The sequence below is a fragment of the Psammomys obesus genome, unplaced genomic scaffold (genome assembly GCF_907164565.1).
Source record: "Psammomys obesus unplaced genomic scaffold, mPsaObe1.curated_primary_1811, whole genome shotgun sequence".
Classification (NCBI taxonomy): Eukaryota; Metazoa; Chordata; class Mammalia; order Rodentia; family Muridae; genus Psammomys; species Psammomys obesus.
This window is the reverse complement of record NW_026596234.1, coordinates 9,371,180-9,396,771: the sequence shown is the minus strand read 5'-3', so window position 1 is coordinate 9,396,771 and position 25,592 is coordinate 9,371,180. Positions and strand designations below refer to the sequence as shown.

Genomic DNA, 25,592 nt, shown 5'->3' with positions numbered 1-25,592 from the left:
AGTCCCGATCATATGAAAGTGCTGGGGTGTGTCCATCAGGACCAAGAGTTACGTATGAATGAATCGTAAACACTCAAGCACACACACAATGCAAAATAAATACACCCCTGGTGAACAGCACTCCAAGGATGAGACCCGGGAGGACAAAGCAGCCAGGTCGACTTCCCCTTGCAGCCCCACCCCACAGGTCCAGGATGAACCCCTAACCACATTTCTGACTCTGGGGAGCAGAACATACCAGAAAAACTTACACACAGACATGGTGGTGGTGGGGGGAAGTAACATTCAGTTTATTTTCAGACAGACAGCATCAGCAGGTAAAACTACAGCGTAGTTCACACATTCATTCACAGGGCGTGAGCAAGCCAAAGCTGGTGTGTTCTCTGTAACAATACCCACTTCACAGTGTAAACAGGTGAACAGGCGAACGGGCGAACACCTTCATCACAGGGTTCACTTACAATCCCAGAAGGAAAGGCACAACTTGGCAAAGAACAACAAAAAGTTTGGATCCTAAAATCAGGTGCAAGAACAAAGAGAGGAGACTCCGATGGACTGTTAGTCTCCACCTTCATTTTGGCAAAGGCCTTCAAGAGGGCAGGAAGAACTGTCTACCCAGAAGCTGGAGAAGTTAAGTCTCTCCTTCCTCACCGGACCATCAAGACACTGTTACAACAGCTGTTCAAAATTATTACACACACAGAACTGTAATTAAAAACAAAGAGCACAGAACTAAGCATGAAGACTTCTTTATCACCCAGCCCCACTCACCAGTACATTAGCTCTTAGGTTTAAGACCTGGAAATACTTTGGTGGTCACAAAAATAGCAAAATAGAGACTTTTTTTTTTTACTACAAAAATAAAAATAACTGAGGTAGATAAATTAAAGCCCTCACATCCAAGACTGGCCTTTCTCAATGCTTCCTAGTGGCAGAGGGAGGGACAAGGGGTGTGGAAACCTTCAGGACTTGGGATAAAGAAACAGCAGTGACAGAGAAAAGACAGTATGTACGTGCAGCTGTGAGGACGGCCTCCTAGCCACGCCAGGAGTTTCTCCCGAACAAGGAGCGTGCATTTTTCAACACGTTGGGCACTAAAGACCCGCTTGTAAAATCCCGAGGTGCCCACCCACTCTGGGGTCTGGGAAGAAGGTGGTTTGTGGGAGATGTAAGGGAGCAGGAGGCACTCTCGAGGGGGGGGGCTCTAGGCTGTTTAAATAAGCAGCAGGATATGCCGTGGGGTCCCAAGGGCCCAGGTCATTTATAGAAGGCGTCCCACCAACGGCTGTCACGTAAGGTTGAAGGGAGAGGGCTGATTGGACCACCTTAGTTTTCTAGGGTTTCTTCTTCTCAAAGTACATTCAAAAAAAAAAAAAGAGTTCAGGGTTGGGAGGCATATAAACCAGGTCCCTACACAGATGTCCATTTTACCCGCATTAGTCACCACGGAAGTTCACGGCACCTTCACCCTGGACAGGGTGAGTAGCTGTCACTTCCACCATGGTCCAAGGAGTCCCAACTGTTTCACTCTGAAACAGGCGACAGTCTTTGGAAACAGCCACGAGGTCACACAAAGCTTCTAGTATACAGTTTGTCCCAAAAGCTATTTTTCAAAACCCGCTTCTTTACAAAATGTTTATATTAAAAAAAAACAACAACAACAAAAAAAAAAACAGGTCTGGTTTTCTTTTCTTTTTTTGGTTTTTGATTTTGTTTTGTTTTTTTCTGTTTTTCAATTTTCCTTGTTTTGTTTTACTTATTTCTTTTCTTTCTTTTTGGAAAGCAGCAAAGCAACAACCGTGATTGTAGGATGGCCCAAGGCTGTGGTCACAAGCGTAAACATTGCTTGCACACCAGGAAGAGGAAAAAAAGGAGGGAGGGGGTTGTGGGGGGAGAGGAGGAGACAGGTTAGGCAAACTAAACAGTAATGCAGATTCTAGCATCTCACTCCCGCTGGCCTCCTCTTCCGCCTTAGCTGACCGCAATCTTGTTTTCCTCCAGGAAGTGAGGGAACTGGTGCTTGGCCACGCTGTCGGGAACCGCCGGCTTCTCCACGCTCCCGCTCCCGCTGGTCTGGGAGCCGTCCAGCTTGGAGAGCGTGGCGCTGCTTACCACCGAGCTGGCCCCCAGGGACACGGGCAGGGCGGGGATGCCCCCACTCTGGATCACGGAGATCTCGTTGGTCTTCATGGCCAGACCCCCATTGAGGACGCTGGTATACTGGTTCCACGTGGCAGGGTCCACACTCACCGAGGGGGGCAGAAGGTCCTTGGGAAACATCTCAGATACTCTCTTCCCCTCGGCGGCCAGCACGGCCATGGTGTTCTCTATGGCCAGCTTCCTGCCCCGGCGGGCGGAGTTGTTGGCCCCGTGGGTCATGTAGTGGACCTGTGCGGGGAGAGGGGACACAGCACAGAGAGGAATTTCAGAGAGTTCCCTGCTTGCTGGCAAGCCCAGGTCAACCTTCATCAGAGTGTGCACCACCCAGCCTTCATGGTCCCTTCCTTTTACTCTTACAAGTTGGGCTTCATGCCAGGGGTGGTGGTCAAGTGATGAGAGTGAGGTGGGAGAGCAGACTGGGCTACAGGGAGACCTTGAGTCAGTAAGCCAGAAAACAGTAAGTTCAGGACCTGTACTGTTGAGAGCATGTTTATGTATGCACGGGATCAGGAGGGGGCCACCACTGCCCTCTTAAAATCAATCTTTTCCCAGGCACGGGTGGTGCACACCTTTAATCTCCATGCTTGGGAGGCAGAGGCAGGAGATCTCCGAGGTGAGGCCTGCCTGGTCTATAGAGTGAGTTGTAGGACAGCCAGGGCTACAAAGAGAAGCCCTGTCTCGAAGAAAAGATTTATCTTTTATTCTCTTACATGGGTGTGTGTGTGTGTGTGTGTGCGCGCGCACACACACACACACACACACTCCCACACATTGTATATACAGGTAACACATGGAGGCCAGAGGCATCAGATTCCCCCAAAGCTGGAATTACTAGCAGTTGCTAAACCATTAAACATGGGTGCTGGCAATGAAACACAGACCCTCTGCAAGAGCAGCATGCACTCTTAACCACTGAGCTATCTTCCTGGCTGACTTTCAAAAGCCTCCTCAGGCCAGGCTCTTGTGCAGTGCAGACCTCTCAGGCACGCTCTCACTAGCATCCTTAAGCTAGCAGCTGCTGGGCAAGGCATGCCCGCTGCACACCTGGCATCCCAGGAAGCACTACGTTCATCTCCAGGACACAAAATCCATTTGGCCAACATCCCAGGCTGCCAAGAAGACCAAGGCGCAAGGCATCACTCACTTGTTCAGACCCCTCAACAAGGAAAGCACTCCCAACACCCACGCCGGGCCACTGGGCTGAGTAAGCCTTTTTACTTCTGATTTAAGGCAATCTCAGTTCCTATCCTGATGTTCTAGCCAACTACCGTTTTCTTTTTAAGAGATGTGGGGATTTCTGAGGTCAGCCTGGTCTCCAGAGCCAGTTACAGGATAGCCAAGGCTACACAGAGAAACCCTGTCTGGGGGTGGGGGTGACCACAAACAACAAAAACAAACAAACAAACAAAGAGACAGAGTATCGCCTACCTGAGACTGACACTCAGGGGCTCTCCGTGCCCCTGCCTTTACCTCAAAGGAGAACCACCAAGCCTGGTTTAGAAGATGTCCTGAGGGCTTTCTGGCAAGCACTGCCAGCCCAGCTACAGCCCAGCACCAATGTGTCGGGAGTCTTAAGGTTTGTTGTTTTGGTAGTGCTGGAGATCACACAGACTCTTATCTCCCCAACAACACTGAGTGGTGTGAGTGGTCCCACACAGGTCTTAAGAACTGAACTCAGGTCCTCTGCAAGAACAGCAAACGCACTTAACCCTGAGACATCTATCTTCCTAGCCCCCGCTAATTTTCTAGCCTTCTAATTTTCAGCACATCTGATCACGATGCTTCCAAATCTCACCAAGTTCAAGAGCATCAGAATTTGGGGCTAGAGAGATGGTGTAGCTGTTAGGAGCTTGCAGGGCCTGGTTAGACGCCCAGGACACACATGGTAGCTCGTGATCAATTACTTCAGTTCCAGGGAACCATTGTCTGACCTCCAGGAATGCAAGGTACAGACATGGGACACGCACATGCATGAATAAAGACAGCCAGGTATGGTGGCTCACACCTATAATCCCAGAAGACGAGTTTAAGCCAGCCTAGGCTACAAAGAGATGCAAAAACAGCCAGGTATGGTAGCACATGACTTTAACCCCTGCAGAGGCAGGAGGATCTCTGAGTTCAAAGCCAGTCTGGTCTACAGAGCAAGTCCCAGGATAACCAAAGCTATATATAGAGAAATAAACCTTGTGTCAAAAAAAGCAAAAACAAAGAACAAACAAACAAGAGACACAAAACAAGGTGTAAAAGCAAAAACTAGGGCTAGGACTCAGTACAGTGTTTACCCTGTCATGAGAATTCTGGAATGCTGGGTTTCTTTAAAAAAGAGCCTGATGTGGTGACACATGCCTATAATCTCAGCACTCTGGGGAGCAGAGGCTGAGATGGATCTCTGAGTTTGAACTTGAGGCCTGCCTAGTTAGTCTACGCTGCAAATCCAGGACAGCCAAGACTACACAGAGAAACCCTGTCTCGAAAAAAACCAAAACACAGAAATATCATAAAGTTTTCCTTTTAATCCCAGGTGTAGGCACATATGGGACAGCTTCTGACTGTCTGAAGCAGCAGCTGAGTAGGATTTGCCTCGTGCTCTAGCAGAGGCATGGTTTTGCCAGCTGCAGATAGTTTCTGTGACTGTGTAACACTTGGAATTCTGGGGAACTTTTCAGAGACTATATGAATGTTAGAGCCCCAATAAGGCGGGGTTGGTGGTTGGTCATTCAGGTAGGTTGGCGGCAGTTTATTACTAATCGTCTTCAAAGATGAAAAAACTTAGACTTATGGGTCTCTCAACCCCCCCACACACACAGTGGCCCTTCTTTCTCTCCTAAGTGATAGGGGGTAAAACTGGGATGGGGGGGTGGGTGGGATAAAAGGCAAGGAAAAGTAGAACCCACAAAGTAGCAAAGACCAGTTACATTACCCAGCATGCACAAGGCTCCGGGTTTGATCCTCGGCAAGACACAAAACTGAAGATTTGGTGTGGTGGCACAGGTCTGTCACACTAGCAGTCAAATGGTACCAGCAAGCTCATCAACTCAAGGTCACCAATGAGCTTGAAACCGGCCTCCCAATGCCTTTCTTCCCAAAACAAAGGCTTCAAATGCTGGCTGAGATGCAGCTGTGTTCCATTTGTTCTTCTCTCTCTCTCTCTCTCTTTTTTTTTTTTTTGGTTTTGTTTTGAGACACATCTATGTATATAGCCCTGGCTGTCTTGGAATTCACGGTGTAGAATAGGATGGCCTCGGAGAAGCACTTTCCTCTCCCACCTCGGTACTAGGATTGAAGGTGTGATTACCACATCGGGTTCTTTTCTTTTGGTGGTGGCTCTGGCGAGAGCCTAGAGCCTGTGAATGTTACACTGACACTCTTACCAATGAGCAGCACCCCAGGCCCCAGAACCCCCTTTGTTAAAAAACAGGGTGTCTGAGACTTCGGGAGTTTAAAAGGAACCCACCTTCAGGTTGCCTTTGGTGGTGAAGGCGCGCCCGCAGACATTGCACACGAAAGGCTTCTCTCCCGTGTGCGTCCGCTCGTGGATCTGAAGGGCGCTGGCAGACGAGAAGTTCTTTCCACATCTCGTGCAGCAGTGCTGCTTGGCCTGTCGGCGTGGCTGCGAAGCCAGCAGAGGTGTCATGCCCGAGGACATGCCAGAGGGCCCCACAAAGGTGCCAGGAACTTCAACTTTGACATAGGTGGGCTGGGCTCGGATGAACGTTGATGGGATGCCGGGGCGACCTAACGTGGAGACGGGGAGAAATATAAACTTTTATCACCTCTTTTGAGACAGGGTCTCTCAGGGGCCTAGAATTATGACCAAGTAGACTAGGCCATGGGTCACTGAATTTAGCAATCAGCCAGTCTGCCACCAGCCAACGCCAGCTACAAGCACACCCCAGCATGGCCTTCACGCACGGGTTCTGGTACAAACACCTCAACTCAAATCGCTACGCAAATGCTTAACCACCAGCCTGGCCTCTGAGTTCTCATTTACAGAGAAAATGAAGACTCATAAACACTTAAGAATATTTACCTTTTTTATGGTCTGAAGTATGGATAACACAGAAATCGGTGTGCCGGTAACATCTAAGCCTCAGCACAAGATACCGCGCCTTTAGGGTTCCAGCTTATCGCCCCAGCTACTTAGGAGGTTGAGGCAGGGGGATCTGGGGTTCAAGGCTTGCCTGGACTGTACATGAATTTAAGCCGGTATCCTCTGCCAACCCTTGAAAAAAAGCCATATATGGTGGTGCATGCCTTCAACTCCAGCACTTAAGAAGCAGAGGCAGGCTGATCACAAAGAAAATGAAACCCTATCTAAAAAAAAAAAAAAACAAAAAAAACCAAACAAACAAACAAAAAAAAAAACACCAACCAAAAACATCACAAACAAACAAAAAAGCAAAAAAAAATGATGGAAACGAGGGGGCTGTCAGAGTAAAGATGCCCACAGTTGGAATTCCAGCACAAGATAACTAAGTTGCCTTTAAGCCATACCTCCGCATTCTCTTTGATTCTGAGGTGTTTTGGATCAGACACCTAAACTGATGCATCTACAATTTGAGCTTCATAAGTGAACTCTCCTTCATAGCAGGATCTCCGAATCAAGCAACTACTGCTTGGTTTCTATGGATCAAACACATCCTACTTGCCCAATCACACTTTCTATGATATGACTAACATCACCAGCATCCATCAACCATGTCCTCATGAGGTCAAAAAAAAAAAAAAAAATTCATGCTGTCCACACTCAACCTGCATGACCCACAACAAACAGAGCCTACGGGGTGCCAGAATGAAGGCAGTTATCAGATCCCTCTACCTCGAAGAACAGGATAGCTAACTGCCCTAAAGAAGATGCTTCAGGTCAAACTGTCAAGTTCAACCCAGGCTCCTTTCCTGGTGACCTTTGAGCCCAAAAGGGACATTAAGTGAAATCCAAAGCTTCATCACCTTCAGTGTCGATGCGGCAGCTTTCGACGCCCTCAGCCTTGTGACCCTCAGGAGACTTGACACTTCCTGCTTGGCTACTGGCAGGGGACACGGGCTGGTAGCACACAGATTGTGTGGTATCTGGGCTTCGGCTCTGACAGTCCTGGTCACCCATGAGCTGGTCTGCCATGAGCGAGGACGAGTCATTGGTCAGGCAGTTGTCACTCTCCACAGAACCGTTTTCTCGGCTGCTCTGCCGCTGCAGGCCCAAAGGAGGAAGAGGCCCTTTCCCCGGAGCATCCACGGGAGCCATCACAGAAAAGCCCAGAGGGGGCGACGCCAGGTGGGTGCTGGGAACTGTTGTGGAGGAGACCTTGGAGATACCACTGGGGACATCCTGGGAACAGACCTCCTCTGCTTCGATCCCTTCCATCACATCTTCTTGAGAGGTGGCGACGGTGGCGGCACTGGCACCGCCATTCTCGCTCACGGCTGCGGGCTCGGGACCTGTAAAGTCACAGGGACTCTCCGGCAGGGGTGTGTTGGGGATCTGGCCGCCCATGTGCATTCGGATATGCTGCTGTAACATGACGGCGTTGGTGAACTTCTTCTGGCAGATGGGGCATGAGTGTTGCGTCTTTATGGCTGTGTTGGCTCGGTGAACTCCGAGGTGTGTCTTCAGGTTGCCTTTGGTGGAGAACGCCCGGCCACAGATATTGCACTGGAATGGTCTCTCCCCGGTGTGGGTTCGGTAATGCATCTTGAGGGAGCTCTGACAGCTGAGGACGCGATGACAAATGAGACACTCGTTGGGGTCAGTAGTGGCCTTGTCAATGTTCTCCACCAGCTGCTGCAATTTCAGGGTCTCCGACCCCGACTCCAGGTTCCCGCTCCCCTGGAAGGCCCCAACCCTTGGGGGATTATGCATCAGACCCACCCCGAGTTGCGGGAGTCCCACCTCACTTTCCGGAGAGGGCCCTGGCTGCATTTCGTTGGGCAGGGAGCCACCCACAAGGTCCTTGGAGTTAGGCCCTGAGGCGAGCTTTTGAGGTAGCCCTAGGGAAGGGGTTCCCATGACAGGGACAGGCTCGCTGTCTACAGAGAGACTTGATTCGTCTACAGGGATGGGCGCAGTGTGCGCATAGTGGGGAGCGGTGCCTGCTGCCACTTTGTCCTGGAATTCGGCAAACAGCTGAGGGTTGGCCTTCACCTGAGGGTGACGATGGAAGTGTACCTTGAGGTTGCCCTTGGTGGTGAAGCGGTGACCACAGACGGAGCACACGTAAGGTCTCTCTCCGGTGTGGGAGCGGAGGTGGATCTGCAGGGAGCTATCGGTCCCGAAAACCTTGCTACAGTACTTACACTTGTGCCTGCCGAGGGTAGCCTCGTCCTTGACCTTGACATCCAGCGCCGAGGCGGAGATGTTTGGGGGCTTCCCCTTCCCTTTTTTGGACGGGTCAAGCGGCACCGCGGAGAAGGGATTCTGTAGGAGCACAGAGCCCGGGGTCTGAGGTAGCAGGGCACCCGGGAGGCGAGACATGAAGTTGGGGAGAACCCGAGTCCCATCAGGCTTCAGGGTGAAGGGCGTGAACCCCGCGGACAACGAGCTTGCCGTGGAGGGGACACTGGCATGAGGTAGCTTGGCTTGTTTCAAGGCATCCAGAGACAGAGCCGGGCTTGAGGCTTTCTGGCTGAGCAGGGCCACGGCGGCGGACACCTGCTGGGACACGGACACCTGCTGGGACACGTGGTTGCTCAAGGCCTTCAGGGTGTCTGCACCCGCCACTCCGGAGTGCAGGGCGTGGGCGGCCCACATGTTCACCTGGATGCGGATCTGCTCCGTGAGCTGGATCTGCTGCAGCTGCTGCTGCTGCAGGCATAGGATCTGCTCCAGGACCCAGGGGATGCTGTGGGCGGCCGACACGGGCGCCGAGGGGGCGTCGGCGCTCCGCTGGTTCACTGCCACCTTGGTGCCACGGAGCGCCTGCAGCGTCACATTGGTGTTGGCCACTTTGCCTTTGGGTATATAGCTTATGTCCTGGGGTGTCGGGGGCAGGGCGGCCTCTGTCTTTAAGTACAGGAGGGAGTCCGTGCCCAGCTTTTCCTTCAGGTCCCCTGAGCTGCCACCGTTGTCCTGGTGACTGTCCTTACTGCTTGGGCTGTCCGGCTGGTGGCTCAGGACGGCTCTGGGGAAGTCCTCTGAAGGCACTGGCCCCTCGCCGTCATTCATGATGAGGACAGGAGGATTCTTAGTGCAAGCTCTCTTGTGTTCCATGTACTCAGAGAGACTGAAGAACTCGGCACAGCACTTCTCACAGACGTGGGTCTCCTCCCGCCGCGGCCGCTTCACCAGGGCTGTGTCCTCTGCCACTTCATTGCCATTCCCTGGGGAGCTCATTGGAGCACCTATGAAGGGAGAGAAAAAGGTGAGCACTCTGCCCTGAAAGGGGATGTGGAGTGACTAACAGTGACATGCAAGGACAGACAGGTCTCCATTACCACCTGCTGTCCTGATTCAAGAAGGCCGTATAGATAAGGGACACCAAGACCCCCTACAGCCTGAGTGATCTAAAAAGGGCATAAGGGAAATTATGTCTCCCTAAAGGACACAAGCAAGCTTCACACCCCATGCCTGTCTGTTCACATGACTTTATCCGGATGGAATCTTTTTTAGGGTCTCACTTAGCCCAGGCAGCCCTAAACCTGCTTTGTAGCAGACGCTGGCTTTGAACTCCTAACCCCTCCCCACCTCTACTTCCAGAGCGCTGGGATTATAGGAGTCTGTTACCGCGCCTGGCTTGGACAGGGAGCTTTGGCATACGTTAAGCTGGGTCTCAAACTCGAGTGTTTAGCATCACTTTAAGAGGACGAATAGGGACCTGTGAGACACAGCTTCAGAGAACAAACATGACCTCACAAAACCCAAGCCAAGACAGGGAGGGAGCCAAGTGGCTTTGCCAAGAACCATCCGATGCTGGACCCATAGGAATTTCATCAGTTTCACAGAGAATTGCGGAGGAGCCGTGGCACCTAAATCCAGACCTTCCACAGTGTGAGATTCAATCAACTGTTTTCAACCCATCCAACTTGTGGTAGCTTGCTACAGCAATACGGGAAACAAAGCTATTTTATTACAGGATCTTCCTTTATATATAGCCAAGGTTAGCATTGAATTCACATCAGTCCTACCTCAGCCTCCCAGGTGCTAGGATCACAGCCATGCGCTACCACACCCAACGACACGGTCTGTTAAATTAACCCATCAAACCCCGTGCCTCCCTCAGTGCTGGCTTGCAGAGGCCAACACCAAGGACATCAGAACTGGGTCAAACCCTACCTGATCTCCACCACCCAAGCAAAATGGCATTCAGTAAATTACATCCAAACCCGGGGAGCATCCATCAACCCAGGGATGACAGAGGTTTACAGGGGCTAAGAAGACAACATCAATCCATTCCAGATTAGGCAGGCCTGTCTGTGGTATCAGGGACCAGGGAGGCTGAGGCAGAAGGAAAAAAGAAAAAAAAAAAAATTCCACAGTTCACAGGCAGCCTGGTAGCTGGGCCTTGGGGGCCTCTCACCATAGTACTTGGGAGGCAGACCGAGGTAGGTAGCCAGATCTCTGGGAGTTCAAGATGAGCCTGGTATACAAAGCAAGTTCCAGGCCATTGAGACCTTGCCTCTAAAGGCCAGCTGGGTAATGCTGTGGGTCTGGCTGGACTCCGGGATATAGCTGAGTGGTCGAAGAGCTTGCCTAGCACGAAAGAGGTTCTGAGCTCAATCAGCGTTAACGACGTACACACTCGCCTGGAATATAGAACACTGCATACGGGGTGAATCTGAGAGGAATCTTCCATCTGCTACCATTCATCTCATTAAGACTCTAAATACAGAAGATTAATTAAGTTAGGCCTCGTCTATATGGTCTTCTCAACGTTTAGACAGTGCCTTCAAGAGACAGGCACAGTCAGGACTCGAGTCCTTCCTCCCGTTACTTAGGAGGCCACATGGATGCATTTGCTCATGCTATCCCATGTATGGAAGTCAGAGGACAAATTGTAGGAGCTGTGCCCTAACCAGCTAAGCTAGCCTACACGCCCGGACTGAATCTGCAGTATTGCTTTCTGAGTCTTACACTCCAGCGCCTCCCCCCCCCCCCCCCCCCCCCCCCGTGCAGGATGCACACGTGAAGGGCAAGGGTCTCACACCTCAGGGAAGCACCTAGCATGGCTCTGCATCCCAGCCAAGTCTGGGCTTTTGACTGATGTGGCTGCCGAGGTCAATCTAGCACAGCTAGTAACTCTCAAGTGTTACTGATTTTGGACGCAGCGATAGGATGGACTTTTGTGTCATGAGGTGTGCATGGCTGAAGAGTGACAGTAGCCCTAAATATCAGACTGCCGAGGCACCAAGTTCCAAGGACTGGACTTATGCCTTAGGATTGTTTATCCTGGGGCAGGAGAGATGGCTCACCGGCTAGGAGCACTCACTACGCTTGCGCTGGACCCAGGTTTGATTCCTAACACCCATTTGTGGTGCTATATAACTGTCTGTAACTCCAGTTCCAGGGCATCTAATGCCTTCTTCTCACCTGTGGGCACTGCATGCACAGGATACATACGTACGTACACACACCCACCCTCAGGTAAAGCACTCATATGCCAGAGATAGAAATAAAGTCCTTATGGGATGTCACTAGGCCCTCGGTGCCTTCAAGTCATGCCAAGCGTAACTCAGCAGTTCTTACCACACAGGGGGTGGAGGAGAGGGAAGCTAGGAACCCCCTGTGTTAGGTCTTTCCCTAGTACATACATGTCCTACGGCTGCAATGCTTTTTTGTTGTTGTTTTCCCTCAGCTCTACAGGAAAGTCTAGAGGACAAGGGACACTGCTGGCTAGGAAGCCTTGGAACAGGAACACAAGAAAGGCAGAGGCAGACAGTGAGGGCTAAGAGACACGGCTCTCAAAACAAAACAAAAAAGTTGAAGGATATGGTTTAGTTGGCATTCGGGGAGGTCCCCCCCCCCCCAGCACACACCTGGATTCCACCCCCAGGACAAAATAAAAAGTCCTGTGACTATACACTCCTGCAAGACCAGCACTAGACGGGCCGAAGATCAGAAGTTCAAGGTCATGACACAGCATTAAAAACTATTTTTTTTTTTTTTTTTTTTTTTTTAATTAGGATGTAAGCTGGCGACCTGTAATGACAGGCTCCTATCTTCAGCCTGGGCTACGCTGACATGGGGACCATGTCTCACAACTTTCAGGACAGTCCTGCAGTGCAGAGGACTCAGCTCAACCACCTCGCTCCTCAGTCAATACTACGTCAAGACCTGAGTATCAGGTGGCTCAGCAAAGACCACTTGCTATTCCTCCAGAGGAGCAGGGTTCGATTCCCAGCACGTACACGGGTGCTCAGAACTGTAACTCTAGTTCAAGGAGATCTGACACCCTCAAGTACCAACCAGGTGCGAACATCCAGGAAGCAAAAAAAAATACAAATAATAAGATAATCAGCTGTTCCGAGGTAGTGCACGCCTTTAATCTCAGCACCCAGGAGGCAGAGGAAAGTGGATCGTGGCTCTCCAAGTTCAAAGCCAGCCTTGCCACAGACTTCCAGGACAGCAGGGGCTACATGGAGAAACCCTGTCTCAAAAAAATAAAATAAAACGAAAAAATCTCCCCTCCCCCCACCAGGAGGAACAGATAGTCCCGTGTGTGAAGCACGTTTGCAGCCTCTCCCTGCAGATCTGACCGTATTTTACTCTCTGCCTCAGCAACTCCAGTGTTTGTGGTGCTTCCCCACACTAACAGAAACACCAACAGCTCTCGGCCTACAGCAAGTTTCCATGTAAACAAAAAGTACACCAGAAGAATTACAGAAGACTCGCTCTTCAGCATTGCTCATGGTGCCGAGCCCGCACCCCCACAAGAAGGAAAAATCTGTCATCTCTAGTTTTTACTGTGTGAACTTCGGTTTCAAAGGCCACACTGGCCCCCAATTCACCACAGCCAGGGCAGCCTCAAACCTGTTAAGCTTCTGCTTCAACCTGGATTGTAGAATATTCCAGCACTTCAGGCTTTGCCCAGGAATTTTTAGGAGAGGAATCTTTGAAAGGCAGGAAACAAGCTGGACAGGGTGTGGGTGTGTAAAGGCATAAATGTCTACAGGAAAGGGAACCAGATTGCCTACAAGAGGTCTGGGAGCCTGAGATTTTTCTAGAAAACTCTTTATGGGTGCTTTTGGGAAGGCACTTTTTTGTTTGTGTTTGTTTGCTGTGATAGCGTTTCTCTGTGTAGCCCTGGCTGTCCTGGAACTCACTCCGTAGACCAGGCTGGCTTCAAATCCGGAGATTAGCCTGCGGCTGCTGGAATTAAAAGGCATGTAACGTGTCACCACCGCAGGAGAAGGTGGCACGAGTGCTTCCGGGGAGGTCAGTCTCTCCGTCCGTTCTGCCTTCCCATCTCAGGCAGAAACTCAGAAACAACCAATGCCCACTCCATTTCACCTTTTCTTGGGGCTGGGTAAGTCCATCCTCTCACTGCATGTGTCCAGGTGACCTTGAACTTCTGATCTCCAGTTTCCAGCCCCTTAGGGGCCTAAGGGATGCATGCAACACCACATCTGGGTAAGTTTTCCACAGGGCTGGAGACAGACCCCAGCTCAGCTTCCCACATTCTGGGTCAGCACTCTACCAACTAGACACCATCATCATCTGCCTTTGAAAGACCAAAGCAGGCGTGATGACACACACCTTTAATCCCAGCGATGGGGAGGCAGAGGCGGGTGGATCTGAGGCCAGCCTGGTCTACAGTGAGTTCCAGGACAGCCAAGGCTACACAGAGAAACCCTGCCTGAGAGAAAGGGAGGCAAAGCATTCTCCAACCATAACCACGCCACACTGGCCACCTTTGTAGTCAGGCAATTTAAGAAGTATCTCTGAACCCATTTTGCAGGTGCGGAATTGAGGCTCAGCAAGAATCAAGTAATCCGAGCTATTTCTTAAAATAGTGCACCAATTTCTGGAGGGTTTTTTCCGTTTCTCACTTAATTGCTTCACCCCTCATGAAATTTTTTGTTGACCTTGTTCACACCACGCAGCTGGCCCTTTTCTTGTGTTTTGAGACAGGGTTTCTCTATAACTGGCTGTCATTCTGTAGACCAGGCTGGCCTCGGAGATCCGCCTGCCCCCCACCGCTGGGATTAAAGGTGTGCACCACCACTACATGGCTGAAGGAAGCCATTTTTAAATTTTATTTTGAGACAAGGTCTAGCTATGTAGCCTAGGCTGTCTTTGAACTCACTGTGTAGCTCAGGCTGACCCCTCTCCTGGCAAGCCTCCTGCCTCAGCTTCCCACGTTATCGGTATTTATTACATGATTTTGGTACTATGCCAGACTCTAAATTAGCAGTTCTAAAGTGGAATCCACAGCTGGGCCTGCTGGTACACACCTTTAATCCCAGCACTCAGGGAGGCAGAAACAAGCAGATTGAAGTGTGTTTGAGGCCAGCCTGGTCTACAGAGTGTACAGAACAGCCAAGGCTATACAGAGAAACAAACAAACAAAACAACAACAAAACAAACCCAGGACCCAAGGACTGTCAAAACCAGAAACTACAAATGCTCTCACAGGATACTATGGCTCTCTTATTTTCTGGGTAAGAGTGGCAGTTGACAGGTGGACAGGATACCAGACCTGTCATTTTAACAGGGTACACACTACAATATTACAATATTCCCCTGATTCCGGTAAAAGAGATGAACCCTATAGACACCAAACTTGGAGGCCCTGAAGAGTCCTGGCCAGCACCCTCTGATTTGACCCCCACCCCCACACTGGGTATTGAGCCCAAACCCTCACACCAGCTAGGAGAGGGTTCTCCCACTGAGCTGTGTCTCCAACCCCCAAAGGTTAATCGCCGGAGTTAGCATGCGCACATGCAATGCAAATACTATGTAAATAGTTCTCAGAGTACATTGTTTAGAGGAGAAGTGGCCACAAACAATAGCCAACCTAGGGTCAACTTTGTCATTTTCAAGAGCCTTGAAGAAAGGGAACACAGGAGGTTTATCAGTCACTGCCCTCGCCCCCCAGATACCCTGTGTGTGCTCACCATTCAGCTGAGAAGGGATGCAGAGGACAGGAGGCTCCACCAGCTCAGGGTGATTTACTGCTGGCATGCCAACTGCCTTCACGTACACAGGCCCCGAAGACTCTCCCCCAGCCTAGGCTCTGCACCAGCAACATCCCACTGAAAACTGCAACCGCTGTTTGCTTAGGCTGTAAAAAAAAAAAAACCTACCTCATCCATACCACTACCGGCAAATAATGGAACCGGTATTTGCCAAGGGAGTAAGAAGACCCTGTTAGGAACAATTGCTGGCTATGCTTAAGTTAACCTGAAGGGAAGCAAAGTCCACCAGGATAACGCAGGCAAGCCGGGCTTCCATCCCCCACCCCGAATTTTAGGAATGTTATCTCTGCGCCATCTAGTTATCCAGTAAGTTGGAAGAATGCAGTAAACCCAGCAGGGGTCTTCAATTCAATCCTGGCCAGATGGATGGAAAATACGCTTACTATTGTATAGGAAGAAAGCTAATCAACCAAGAGGCCAATCCCTTGGCAGGCGACACTCAAACAGCTAAAAAATAAAATAAAATCTGTATATCTTGATAAAAGCCTGGTGCCTCGGGCTTATCTGTTACTTGGTCCTGTATTAAAAGAATGACAATGAACAGCTTACCTAAAGCACACAGTATCTTAGACCCTGCCCTACCTCCAGGATAATCTCTTCCAAAAAACAAAAGGAATTATGTCTCCACTGTTATTGACCCAGCTGTAAGGATTTTTTTTTTTTTCACACAGTTTCATTATAGCAAGCCTTGAAATCTACAGCTAGAGGTCAAATTTGACCGATATTAAGTCCCTACTAAATCAACAGCTACAAAAATTAAAAACAGTCCTACAAAGTTCAGGGGCCCTGCCGAGAAGAAATGGTAAAAGGGTTAGCCGGAGGGATGGCTCAGTGGGTAAAGACCCTTGCCACATCTAAGGGTCTGAAATGGGTCAGATTTCTTCTGCACACTGAATAAATAATTCAATTTTTAAAGGGTAAGGAATGACCACCTCACCCCACCCACCCCCAATTCTGGCCTCAACTGGAGGAAGCGTGCAAACTCCAAGACACAGCAGAGGTATATCGCCCTCTTCCTAGAAGGACCAAGGGGGTGGAGAGGCTGTCTCCAGCCAGCACCAAGGCTTTAACATGTTTAAGAGTTAAAAAGAATAGCTCAAAGTGATAATGGTAACCTCCTGAATTCATTTCCTATTCAGTTCTTTTTTCAAATCACATGCCCCCCCAAAATAAATCCAAATTGTTTTGGTTCCGAGTTGTTTCCTGGGAGTCCCATAACCCACAGCTTCTGAAGGCAATTTGGAAAATCAAAAGGGGACCGGATATAGCGGCATTTTCTTCCATCACAGCAATTAGAAGCGGAGAGCCTCACTAGCCTTGGAGGCTGGTATGGGTTATCAACGCTGACCTGGCAACACAAGAACAGACGGGGAGGGGTGGGGAGGGCGTCACCAAACCAAATCAGCTCTAAGCATCATGGCTGCCTCTTACAAGAAGATCCAACTGCTCCAGCACCATCAACAAACACCCCCACGGATTCAATCAAAGGCTAAAGTCAAGTGGGAGGAAAACCATGCCACCCAGGAGCTCCCACTAACTTTCCAATGAGTGAAAATTCCAAAGCTTTCAGTTGTGAGAATTAACCATTAGGTCCTGCCAGGTCCCAGGCTCGGGGCACAGCATGCTCCAGAACTAGTAAAAACATCTTGTCACCCCGAACAACACTGCCTAGCACAATCCCAACACACAAAATGTTTCTACAGAACCCAAAAGCTGGGTGGGAAGGAGGATAATCCAACTAGTCAAGGCTACACCCAGAACGGAGTGCTCATTCTACCCTTTGCAAAACCCTTCTCTCCAAACTCTCATCTGATCCTTTACATCCTAAAGGGGGAAATTCGGAACCATGCCTCAGCGGCCCAAAATGGCTCCCCAGGCCCCCCAACTTAGATGGGAGCTTGCTAACCTCCAACACCACTGACAAAGTATCATTTACTGGTGGTTGAGCACCAGTGAGGGTGAGGGAATGCATCTCACATGCAATTTAATGAATAATAAAGGTCGTGTGCAAATTAGAGTCCCTTCCCCCTTTGGGGAATTATAAATTCACTTGGAACGGTTAACTAAGCCAGCACAGGCAGGTCAATAGAGGCTGGAAACGGGAGCTAAATTACTAAAAACCTGGGAATCGTAATAGCTGAAGGTTGTAATCCAGTTTAGCACAAAGGGCATTTGGAACCCTTTTGAGAAAATGCTAATTTTCCTTTAAGTACTGTAAGCCCCCTCTCCTCGACCACCTGCAGATTTTTTGATCTGCTAATTATTGCCCGGATTTCATTTTCCTTGCTCAAAAAACTGTATGCTACAGACTGACCAAGAGGGATCCAAAAATCTTCCCGATCTGTCTACACCAAGACTGATCACAAAAAGGAGCCATTTAAAAAAAATTAAAGAAAAAAAAAATTAAAGAAAAAAAGTTCTTCCTAAGAACACAAGAGAGGACTCTGCAAACGCATTCTGAGAGCTTCTGGCGAAGACGACTCCCACGCGCACGATCTGGCTGAGAAGTTCAGGAGCCCGCGGGTCCCCGGGGTGCGTGTCTGCGGCCCGGCTGGCCTCACTCACCAGGTGTGCGCCGCGGTCCGCACAGGACCGGTCTCTAGAGGGCGCCAGCGCGCTGGAGACCCAGCCTGGACCGCGGGTGATCCGCAGAAAACTGGCTTCCCAAACTGCGGTGGCAGCGCGCGCCCGGCGGCCTCAGGGTGCAGCCAGGTTAATCGCGACCCCCCGGGCAGCGGAGATTTCGAAAGCCTTTCTGCACCAAGCTGGCCCTCCACACCCCAGGTGGAGTGCCAACCACCGGCTTTAAACAACAACAACAACAAAAACCCACTAGTTACGCGCTCACCCCCAAATGGCGGGGGATGGGAGGTCAGCGTAGGACCAGGGGAGGGGTCAGGGCCGGGCGCTCGCCCCTCCTCTCCGGAGGAAGCAGGCGGGCTGAGGGTTAACCCTTTTGTTCCAGGTGGACCAGGCAACCCAGCCACTCCACGATCTGCAAACCCCCCCCCCCCACGCCCAGCTCCACTGGCCAAGGCACAAAGAGTCCATCCCAGCTGCCGGGCCCTATTATGTGGGATGCTCCGACGCCCCCAAAACGCACACCCGTTCCCTCGACCAAGCAATGACCTTCCAGTTGCCCTGAGGTGGGGGGTGGGGGGAATACAACAGTGTGGAGGGTCACTGAACTTTGATAAAGTCGGGAAGTTGGGGAAAAGTAGGCTCGCGCTCCCGGGGAGGCAGGAGCGCCCAAGTGGAGCGCGCAGAGACCGCTGCTGCCGCGCAGCGCCCAGCCAGCGCCGAGACCTAAAAAATTGGGCGGGAGGCCCAGGGGGCCCTTCCCCCCCATGTTCCCAATTTCTCCGGCGACAGTCCGGCGGGCAGGGGGCGAGGGGCTGGTGGAGACCGGCCGGGAAGGCGCTCGCCCACAGGTTCCGGCCGCGCCGAGAGGTCCTGAACTCCGCGGAGGTGCAGGCCGGGTCAGTCGCAGCCCGACCTCTCCCCTTTCACCTCCCGGGCGTGTGCTGAGCAGTGCCGCCGGGGGATTCGAGGGGAAAAGAAAAAAAAAAAAAAATCAGTAAATAAAGCACCGATGGTGCGCTCCGGCGGGGGTAGCCACGCACCCGCCACCCGGGCCCCGGCCGGCACCCTCCTGCTGGCCGCGGTTATTTTTAGATAGTCGGAAATCAAAGATGGCTGGAGGTCAGGCCCCGAAAGGTTAGGGCGAGGATCGGCAGCAGGAGGCTTAGCCCCGGGGGAAAGGCGGAAAGGAGGAAAAACAGTAAACAAATTAACTAAAATTACCAAAAAATAAAATAAAGGCTCCCAAACCGAGCAGCCTTCCCCGCCCTCTGCTCTGCGCGGGTGGCCCGCACCCCGGCCTGGGGGTGGGGAGAGGTCGCGCCCCCTCCCCCCACTCGGCCTGGGAGGGGCGCGTGCAACAGATCGCCCTCCTCCAGGGGGGTCCCCCAGAGGTGCGCCCCTCCCCCAGGGGCCCCCAAGGGGGTAGTAGAGAGGGTGGGGAGACTTGGGGGGCTCTTTCTTGTAAAAGCGGCGCCACCAGAGAGAGAGAGAGAGAGGGGGGGGGGAGAAGGAAGACCAAGTTACCGGGGTTGGGGGGGGTGCTTGTGTATCGAAGCGAGGGAAACCAATTATGAGACCAAGGACGAGGAGAGAGAGGCAGAGAGTGCGGGATCAACTTTACAATAAGAGAGAGAGAAACTGGGGGGAGGACTTGCACAGGGTTGGGGGGAGCTTGAGGCTACCTCCTTCCTTCCCTCCCTTCCCGGGGCGTCCGGAATCCCCATTCCAGAATCCGCTCCCGGGACGCGCGGCGGTGCCGGGAGCGCCCTCCCGGGACGCACGGACAGTCGGGCGCACGGACGGGGCTGCGGCCGCACTCACCCGGTTCCTCCGCCGCCGGCGCTTCTGCGAGGTCGGGGCTCGGCTGCTGCAGCGGCTGCTCGCCCTGGTCCTCCTCCGAGTTGATGTGCTGGGGCTTCGCCTGCTTGCGCCTCGACATGGTGCGCGCATCGGGGCGCCTGGAAGAGCCCTGCTGCCTTGCCCCCTCTCCGCCACCAATTCCTGGAGTTGGGAAATTTTACCCCCCTTCGGCCGGAACGCGCATGTCCCAGTAATTATTATTATCAATAATGCATTGCGATTTATCATGAGCCCTGACAGCTGATTGGCCTGGGTCCAAGACCTCAGAGATCATTTAAATAAGCCCTCATTGATCAGGGAGGGGAGAGGCATGCTGGGCCTTGTAGTCCGGCCCTACATGTGACAAAGGCGTGTTCATCAGGGAAGCGTAGCTAATTAGCATCCGGGCTCAGATTGGCCGGGGCGTGGACCGACTCGGAGGGGACCATCCTCGCGGCCACTATCCGAATGCTGGGACGAGAAAAGAAAAAGCGGGGAAATCGGTTTCTTGAAAATGAGGGCCGGACATGAAAGTTCTAGAACCCATGTATCTCGGTTAACGCGCTCCAGAAAAACTGTTGTAGTAATTGGCGAAGTTGATAACTACCAGCTGAGAAAGGTCTCTCCGCGTACAAAAAAATACTTGGATTCAATTTTTACCTCTAAAACCAAACCTGACATGAGACTCGGGTCCCTCTCCTGGCTTTTGACTGGAATGTTTTACTTGGGTTTTGAAGGCTGCTGGAGTGGTCCGTGGTGCGCGGGGCCTTCTGAACAGCCCAACTCTTCAAGATGAACCCCACCACCACCACCCAGTTTCACACTTACTCATCCCCACCAGGATTAGCCTCCTTAAAATGCTGAGTAATAGCCTCGGGATCTATATTCACGAGCCGGGGTTTGTTACAATGTAAACTTTCTGAACTTTGAAAAGTACTTATAAACTACTGGCTCCCAGTTGTAGAAAGGGCAGATTGAAAGCGAACTGGGGCAGAGATGATACCAGACTAACAAGCAGCTGAGGGTTCTATCCATGAAGCTGTTGGGTAGCGCTGTGGGAAATGGTGGGCGCCCAAAATACCTGGGTGTTCGTGCTTACTGCATTCTAGGACATTTTGCAATCCAAACCTGGTTACAGAAAAGGCCACTTCCGTCAGAGGTTGTATGATCCTGACTGAGGGATGCCTGGAATTTTCTAAAAGGGTGTGTATGGATATAAAAATTTACTTCACAAATCTACATAAATTTAGTTGGCTAACTCCCTTGCATGGTATCTGAGCCCAGTGTTGGAGGAGTGTTCAACTGGCTGCGCAGCCTCCCTTGGCTTTCCCATGAGACTTCTGGATACATGGATTTCCTTCATAAGGGACTGGGCAGACATCAGCCTTTGCTCCATCTCTGTGCTTTGAGTTTTCTTGATTAGCTATTTGTCAGATTTCCTGTTTCTGAGAGGCTGGTGAGGGAGAAAGGGGAAGTGGGAGCCTGGCCTCATGAGCACGTTCACCTGTGCCTGTGGACAACCCAAAGGTGAATAAATCAGCTGGAACACGATTTTGATATGCCTAGCTACCCATAAGACCTGGGTAGAAGAAATGCCTGACTTCCAATTCTGACCATTCTTTTGGAATATATTTTGAATTACTTGAAGCACAACATCTAAAAACAAATAGGACGGCCCTCCTGCCAGCCAGGGTGGGGATGGCAGGGAAGAATTCGTTTTCATGCTACATAAAAGCACTTTAAGATTCTGATACTGAGTCAGAAGGCAAATAACACCTGCCCTCTCGCTGACTAATCTACCGATATTCCCAACACCTTTCTGGGAAGAGCAGAGCCAGGCGTAATAACTCAAGAACCTGAAGGAATGTACAGTTTACAGCTCAAGAAAGATGAGCCCTTTAAGGAAAACATTGTGTAATATAGCTCTTTCATTTCTCTAAATCGTGATAGTTGAAACATGGCATCCACATCTGCCTTGGAATGAGGTGGGGCCATTGGGCCACTTCAGTTAATGATGATGATGATACTTTTCAGAAGGCTGAGGTAGGAAGATCTCATGTCTCAAAGAAAAAAAAAAAGACAAATTAGGAGGAGGAGGAGGACGCAGGGGAACAGTAGTTTTTTTATTTCATATTTTTGGTTTTTGTTTGTTTTGAGACGGTGTCTCACACAGCACGAGTGGCCTTGAGCTCCTGGCCCTCATAGCTTCATACACACTCCCACACCACACATACGCACGCTTGGGTTACAGGCGTGAGGCACCGTGACCACAACACACGCTCGTGTTCATCAGCTGACTCCATTTTGTGAACCGCAGCCAGGAACCGGCAGACAGAAATGGAAGAAGCCCTCGGAGAGGGGCAGAAGCCAACAGAGGGCCAAGAGAAGAAGGCAAGTTATTATTTAATGGCTTAGAATGCCTTAAGCCGCCAAAAGACCTGGGTGGGGTCAGATATAGGAAAGAGATTTTAAGGGAATGTCTTCGAAGGGTGAAGAGGCTCGCAAGCCCTATTGTTTTCAGAGTTGGCTCCAGGCGGTTCTTCTCAGCAGAGTTGACAAGTGGTAGGTTTTTCAGCTGTCTGTGAATGCCAAACTTCTACTGTGCAGAGAGAGATTTGGGGCACATAATCTCATTTCATTCCTACGACCATCAAGGCTCACATCTCCTCTGGGAACATTTATTTGATTTTTTGTTTGTTTGTTTATTGTTTAGTCAGGGTCCTCTGAAGCCCAGGCCAACAGTCAATGTACTGTGTAGCCAAGGATGAGGCTAAAGTCCCATCCTCCTCACCTCCAGATGTCTGGCTCCCTCTGGAGCTAAGGAGACTGGGAATATCAACCAATGATTGTAGAATTGTGCATTCGGGAACTTTCCAGCTGAGTTGTGTAGGTCTCAGACTCTCCATCAAGCACTGCCTCTTATCTCTTCTCTTCCATGCTCCCCTTCACCTTTTACCTAGCCCACTCCTGGGCCCCCAGTTCCATCATATCCCTCCCCAAACCCACATTAGGTCACGTATGTGTGCCCAACTTCTCCCTGCCTGCTTTGGTGCTCACCGTTCTAAGAGCAATTCTTTCAGACTTTTATGGCATAGATGACAGTTCAAGATTAGTGAGTTCTAGTTCTGTATAGTTCTAGTGAGCTATATAGTCAAACTGTCTCCAAAAAAACCTGAAATCTGAAAAACCAACAAACAAAAAGGAAGGCCATTCTGACACATGTGAGTGAGAGTGTCACTGATACCTGTGACAAGCCAGTCAGGAAGGACAAGTACTGTAGGTTTTAGAAAAGAGCTTGGGGTGACCATGGAGGGGAGTCATTTCAACCAGGCAAGGCTCCAGGTTTGCAAGAACAGGGGTCTGGAAAAATGAGTAGTTTTTTAAAGTACATTTAACACAGGCAAATTTGGGAATGATTAACCCACTTCACTCTGGCAACCTTTCTATTCTCTGTACACCCAGTTAGAGGATTGTAGTCCTTCCTTCTCCTCCTCCTCCTCCTCCTCTTATTCCCCTTCCTCCTTTTCCTCCTCCTCCTCCATCAGGTACTACAGATAGAACCTAGGACTTCAGACATGGTAGATGAGGGTTGTGCAACGAGGGTCACCGAGAGCCTTTTTTTTTTTTTTTTTTTTTTTTTTTTATAATGAAATAGAGTCTCCTATAGCCCAGGCTGGCCTTGAATTTATATTCCCCCTGCTTCTACCTCCCACGTGCTGGGACTACAGGGCTGTGTTCCCTGTGCCTGAGTCGAGTATATTCCCTACTCCTTTGCAATGAAATTTACTTATTAAAAAGGGTTATCTAAAGGTGGAATGCCCTTAACCCTCCGAAACCACACTTGCACAGGGCTCAGGTGGAAAGTTTCCTGGGAAGTGTATTTTGTTAGAATTGGGAGTAAAAGAGCAATTGTAAACTGAATTGTTGCATGGCTACACAAATGTAGAGATGAGCTAGAAATCACTGAACTGTATGCCTGTGGCAAAAGGCATTTGATGATAACTTTATGTCGTGCGAAGCTTGTCTAAATACGTAGGGGTGTTATCGTTCTAGACAGGGTCTCCCTGTGTAGCCCTGGCTGGGTTGGTACTCATGATGCAGACCAGATCTGGCTTTGAATTCACAGAGATCCACCTGCCTGTGTTTCCCAGCTGCTGAAATTAAAGACGTGGGACAGAAGGCTGGTCACTGCTCTCAAACTCTTGACCCATTTTCTTAGCCTCCTGAGGGAATTAGAAGTTCAGGTATGTGCCACCATGTTGGCATTAAATGAACATTTTGTTGTTTTTTTTTCTTTATGTGTATATGGCTGTTTTCATCACATGTGTGTGTGTGCATCATTAGTGCACAATGTCGGCAGATGTCAGAAGAGGGTGTTGGATCCCCTGGGACTGGAGCTACAAACAGTTGTGAGCCATCTGTGGATGCTGATGACCAAACACAGGTCCTCTGGAAGGGCAGCCAGTGTTCTCAACCTCTGTGCCATTCCTCCAGACTCTTGACCCTTGCTCTGTTTTAAAACAGGATCTTTTGTAACCCGAATTGGCTTTACAGCCCCTGTGGAGCTAAGGAACTTCTGAATATCCTACCTCTGATCTTCAGGGCTGAGATTACAGCCGTGTGCCACCGTGCCTGCTTTTTATTCTGTGCTGGAGAGCAAACCCAGGAGTTTGTGGATGCTGGGTAAGCCTTCTGCTGACTGAGCTACATTTTCCAGCCTTACGGTCTTATTTTTATGAAGACAACTAAAAGCCACACATGGGGCAGGGCCCAGAGGGTCTAGCCTTCTGTCAGAGTCTCTAAGCAGTTAGCAAATGATAGGGAGGAGCAACACTCTTCAGTTGGATGGCCATGAGTTGATTATGCTTCTGTAAAGGGATTCTGAGTTACATTCCAGGAAACACCCCCAAAGAAGCACACTGGGTCTCACACACACACACAAATATGAAATAGAGGAGAGGCTAATTTGGAAGAGAGAGAGAGGAGACAAGAAAGGGTAAGGGAGAATAAATATGATTGAAATATATACTGTGCAGTGAGTTATCGCCCTTAGGCCCTTTACTTAAAAGAGGCATAAGTAGGATGGTCTCTGTGAGTTTCAAAGCCAGCCTGGTCTGCATAGTGAGTTCCAGGCAAGTCAAGTCTACACAGAGAGACCCCTTACAAAAATAAAGAAATGAATATATATAATATACATGTATGAAACTGTCTTAATGAAACCCATTAGCGTATATTCATTTAAAAACTTTTTTTTTTTAAATCAGACATGATGACCCACAAGTATAATTCCAGTGTGCAGGGAGGCAGAAGCAGACAGGCTGATGCAAGCTTGAAGACAGCCAGGTCTATAGACCAGGTTTCATGTCCCCAGGTTTGCATAGTGAGACCCTGGACAAAAATCCCAGGACAAGCCGGGTATGGTGGCATACACCTTTAATTCCAGAACTTGGGTGTCAGAGGCAGGTGTATCTCTGTGAGTTAGTTCAAGGCTAGCCTGGTCTACATAGCAAATTGTAAGACAGCTGGAATTAGATAAATAGAGAGGCCCTGTCTCAAAACAAAACAACAACAAAAATTCTAGAATGAAAAGAAAAGTAAAGAAAGCTGCTAATACCAAGAGTAGAAGCCAACTAGGTTGGGGGTGATGGTATGACCCTGTAATCCCAGCACTCAGGAAACAGAAGCAGGCAGGGCTCAGTGAGCCTGAGGCCAGCCTGGTCTACAAAGCAAGTCCTATGCTGGCCGGGTCCGCATAGTGAGGCACTTTTTCAAAACAAACTACCCCCACTGTATACAAACCAAACTTAGTAGCCCAAGTAGGCTAACTCACATGAGAGGGGCTAAACTGGAGGGTGCTGTGAATTCAAGGCCAGCCTGGGCTG

General features: G+C 50.3%; 1 protein-coding gene across 2 annotated transcripts; it reads right to left on the bottom strand.

Annotated features, from left to right (window-relative positions):
* Positions 1-1,950: 1,950 nt before the first annotated feature.
* Positions 1,951-19,906, bottom strand: Sall4 (spalt like transcription factor 4). 2 transcript variants are annotated; one of them, XM_055596189.1, is made up of 4 exons: positions 19,684-19,906; positions 8,452-9,495; positions 5,615-5,895; positions 1,951-2,388 (listed from the first exon to the last, which is right to left on the bottom strand). In XM_055596189.1, exons 1-4 carry the CDS (start codon positions 19,808-19,810, stop codon positions 1,972-1,974), a joined length of 1,869 nt encoding a protein of 622 aa, XP_055452164.1. In that variant the 5' UTR covers positions 19,811-19,906; the 3' UTR covers positions 1,951-1,971. The 2 variants fall into 2 exon arrangements, with proteins under 2 accessions (XP_055452164.1, XP_055452163.1); XM_055596188.1 differs by having other exon boundaries at positions 7,111-9,495; positions 19,693-19,906.
* Between the last annotated feature and the right edge of the window lie 5,686 nt (positions 19,907-25,592).

Coding starts and splice junctions, on each gene's coding strand:
- Sall4 (XM_055596188.1), bottom strand. CDS start 19,810: ATGTCGAGGCGCAAGCAGGCGAAGCCCCAGCACATCAACTCGGAGGAG. Junction 9,496..19,692: donor GCCGGCGGCGGAGGAACCGG/GTGAGTGCGGCC, acceptor CTCCCTTCATAG/GTGCTCCAATGAGCTCCCCA. Junction 5,896..7,110: donor CTGCCGCATCGACACTGAAG/GTGATGAAGCTT, acceptor TCTCCACGTTAG/GTCGCCCCGGCATCCCATCA.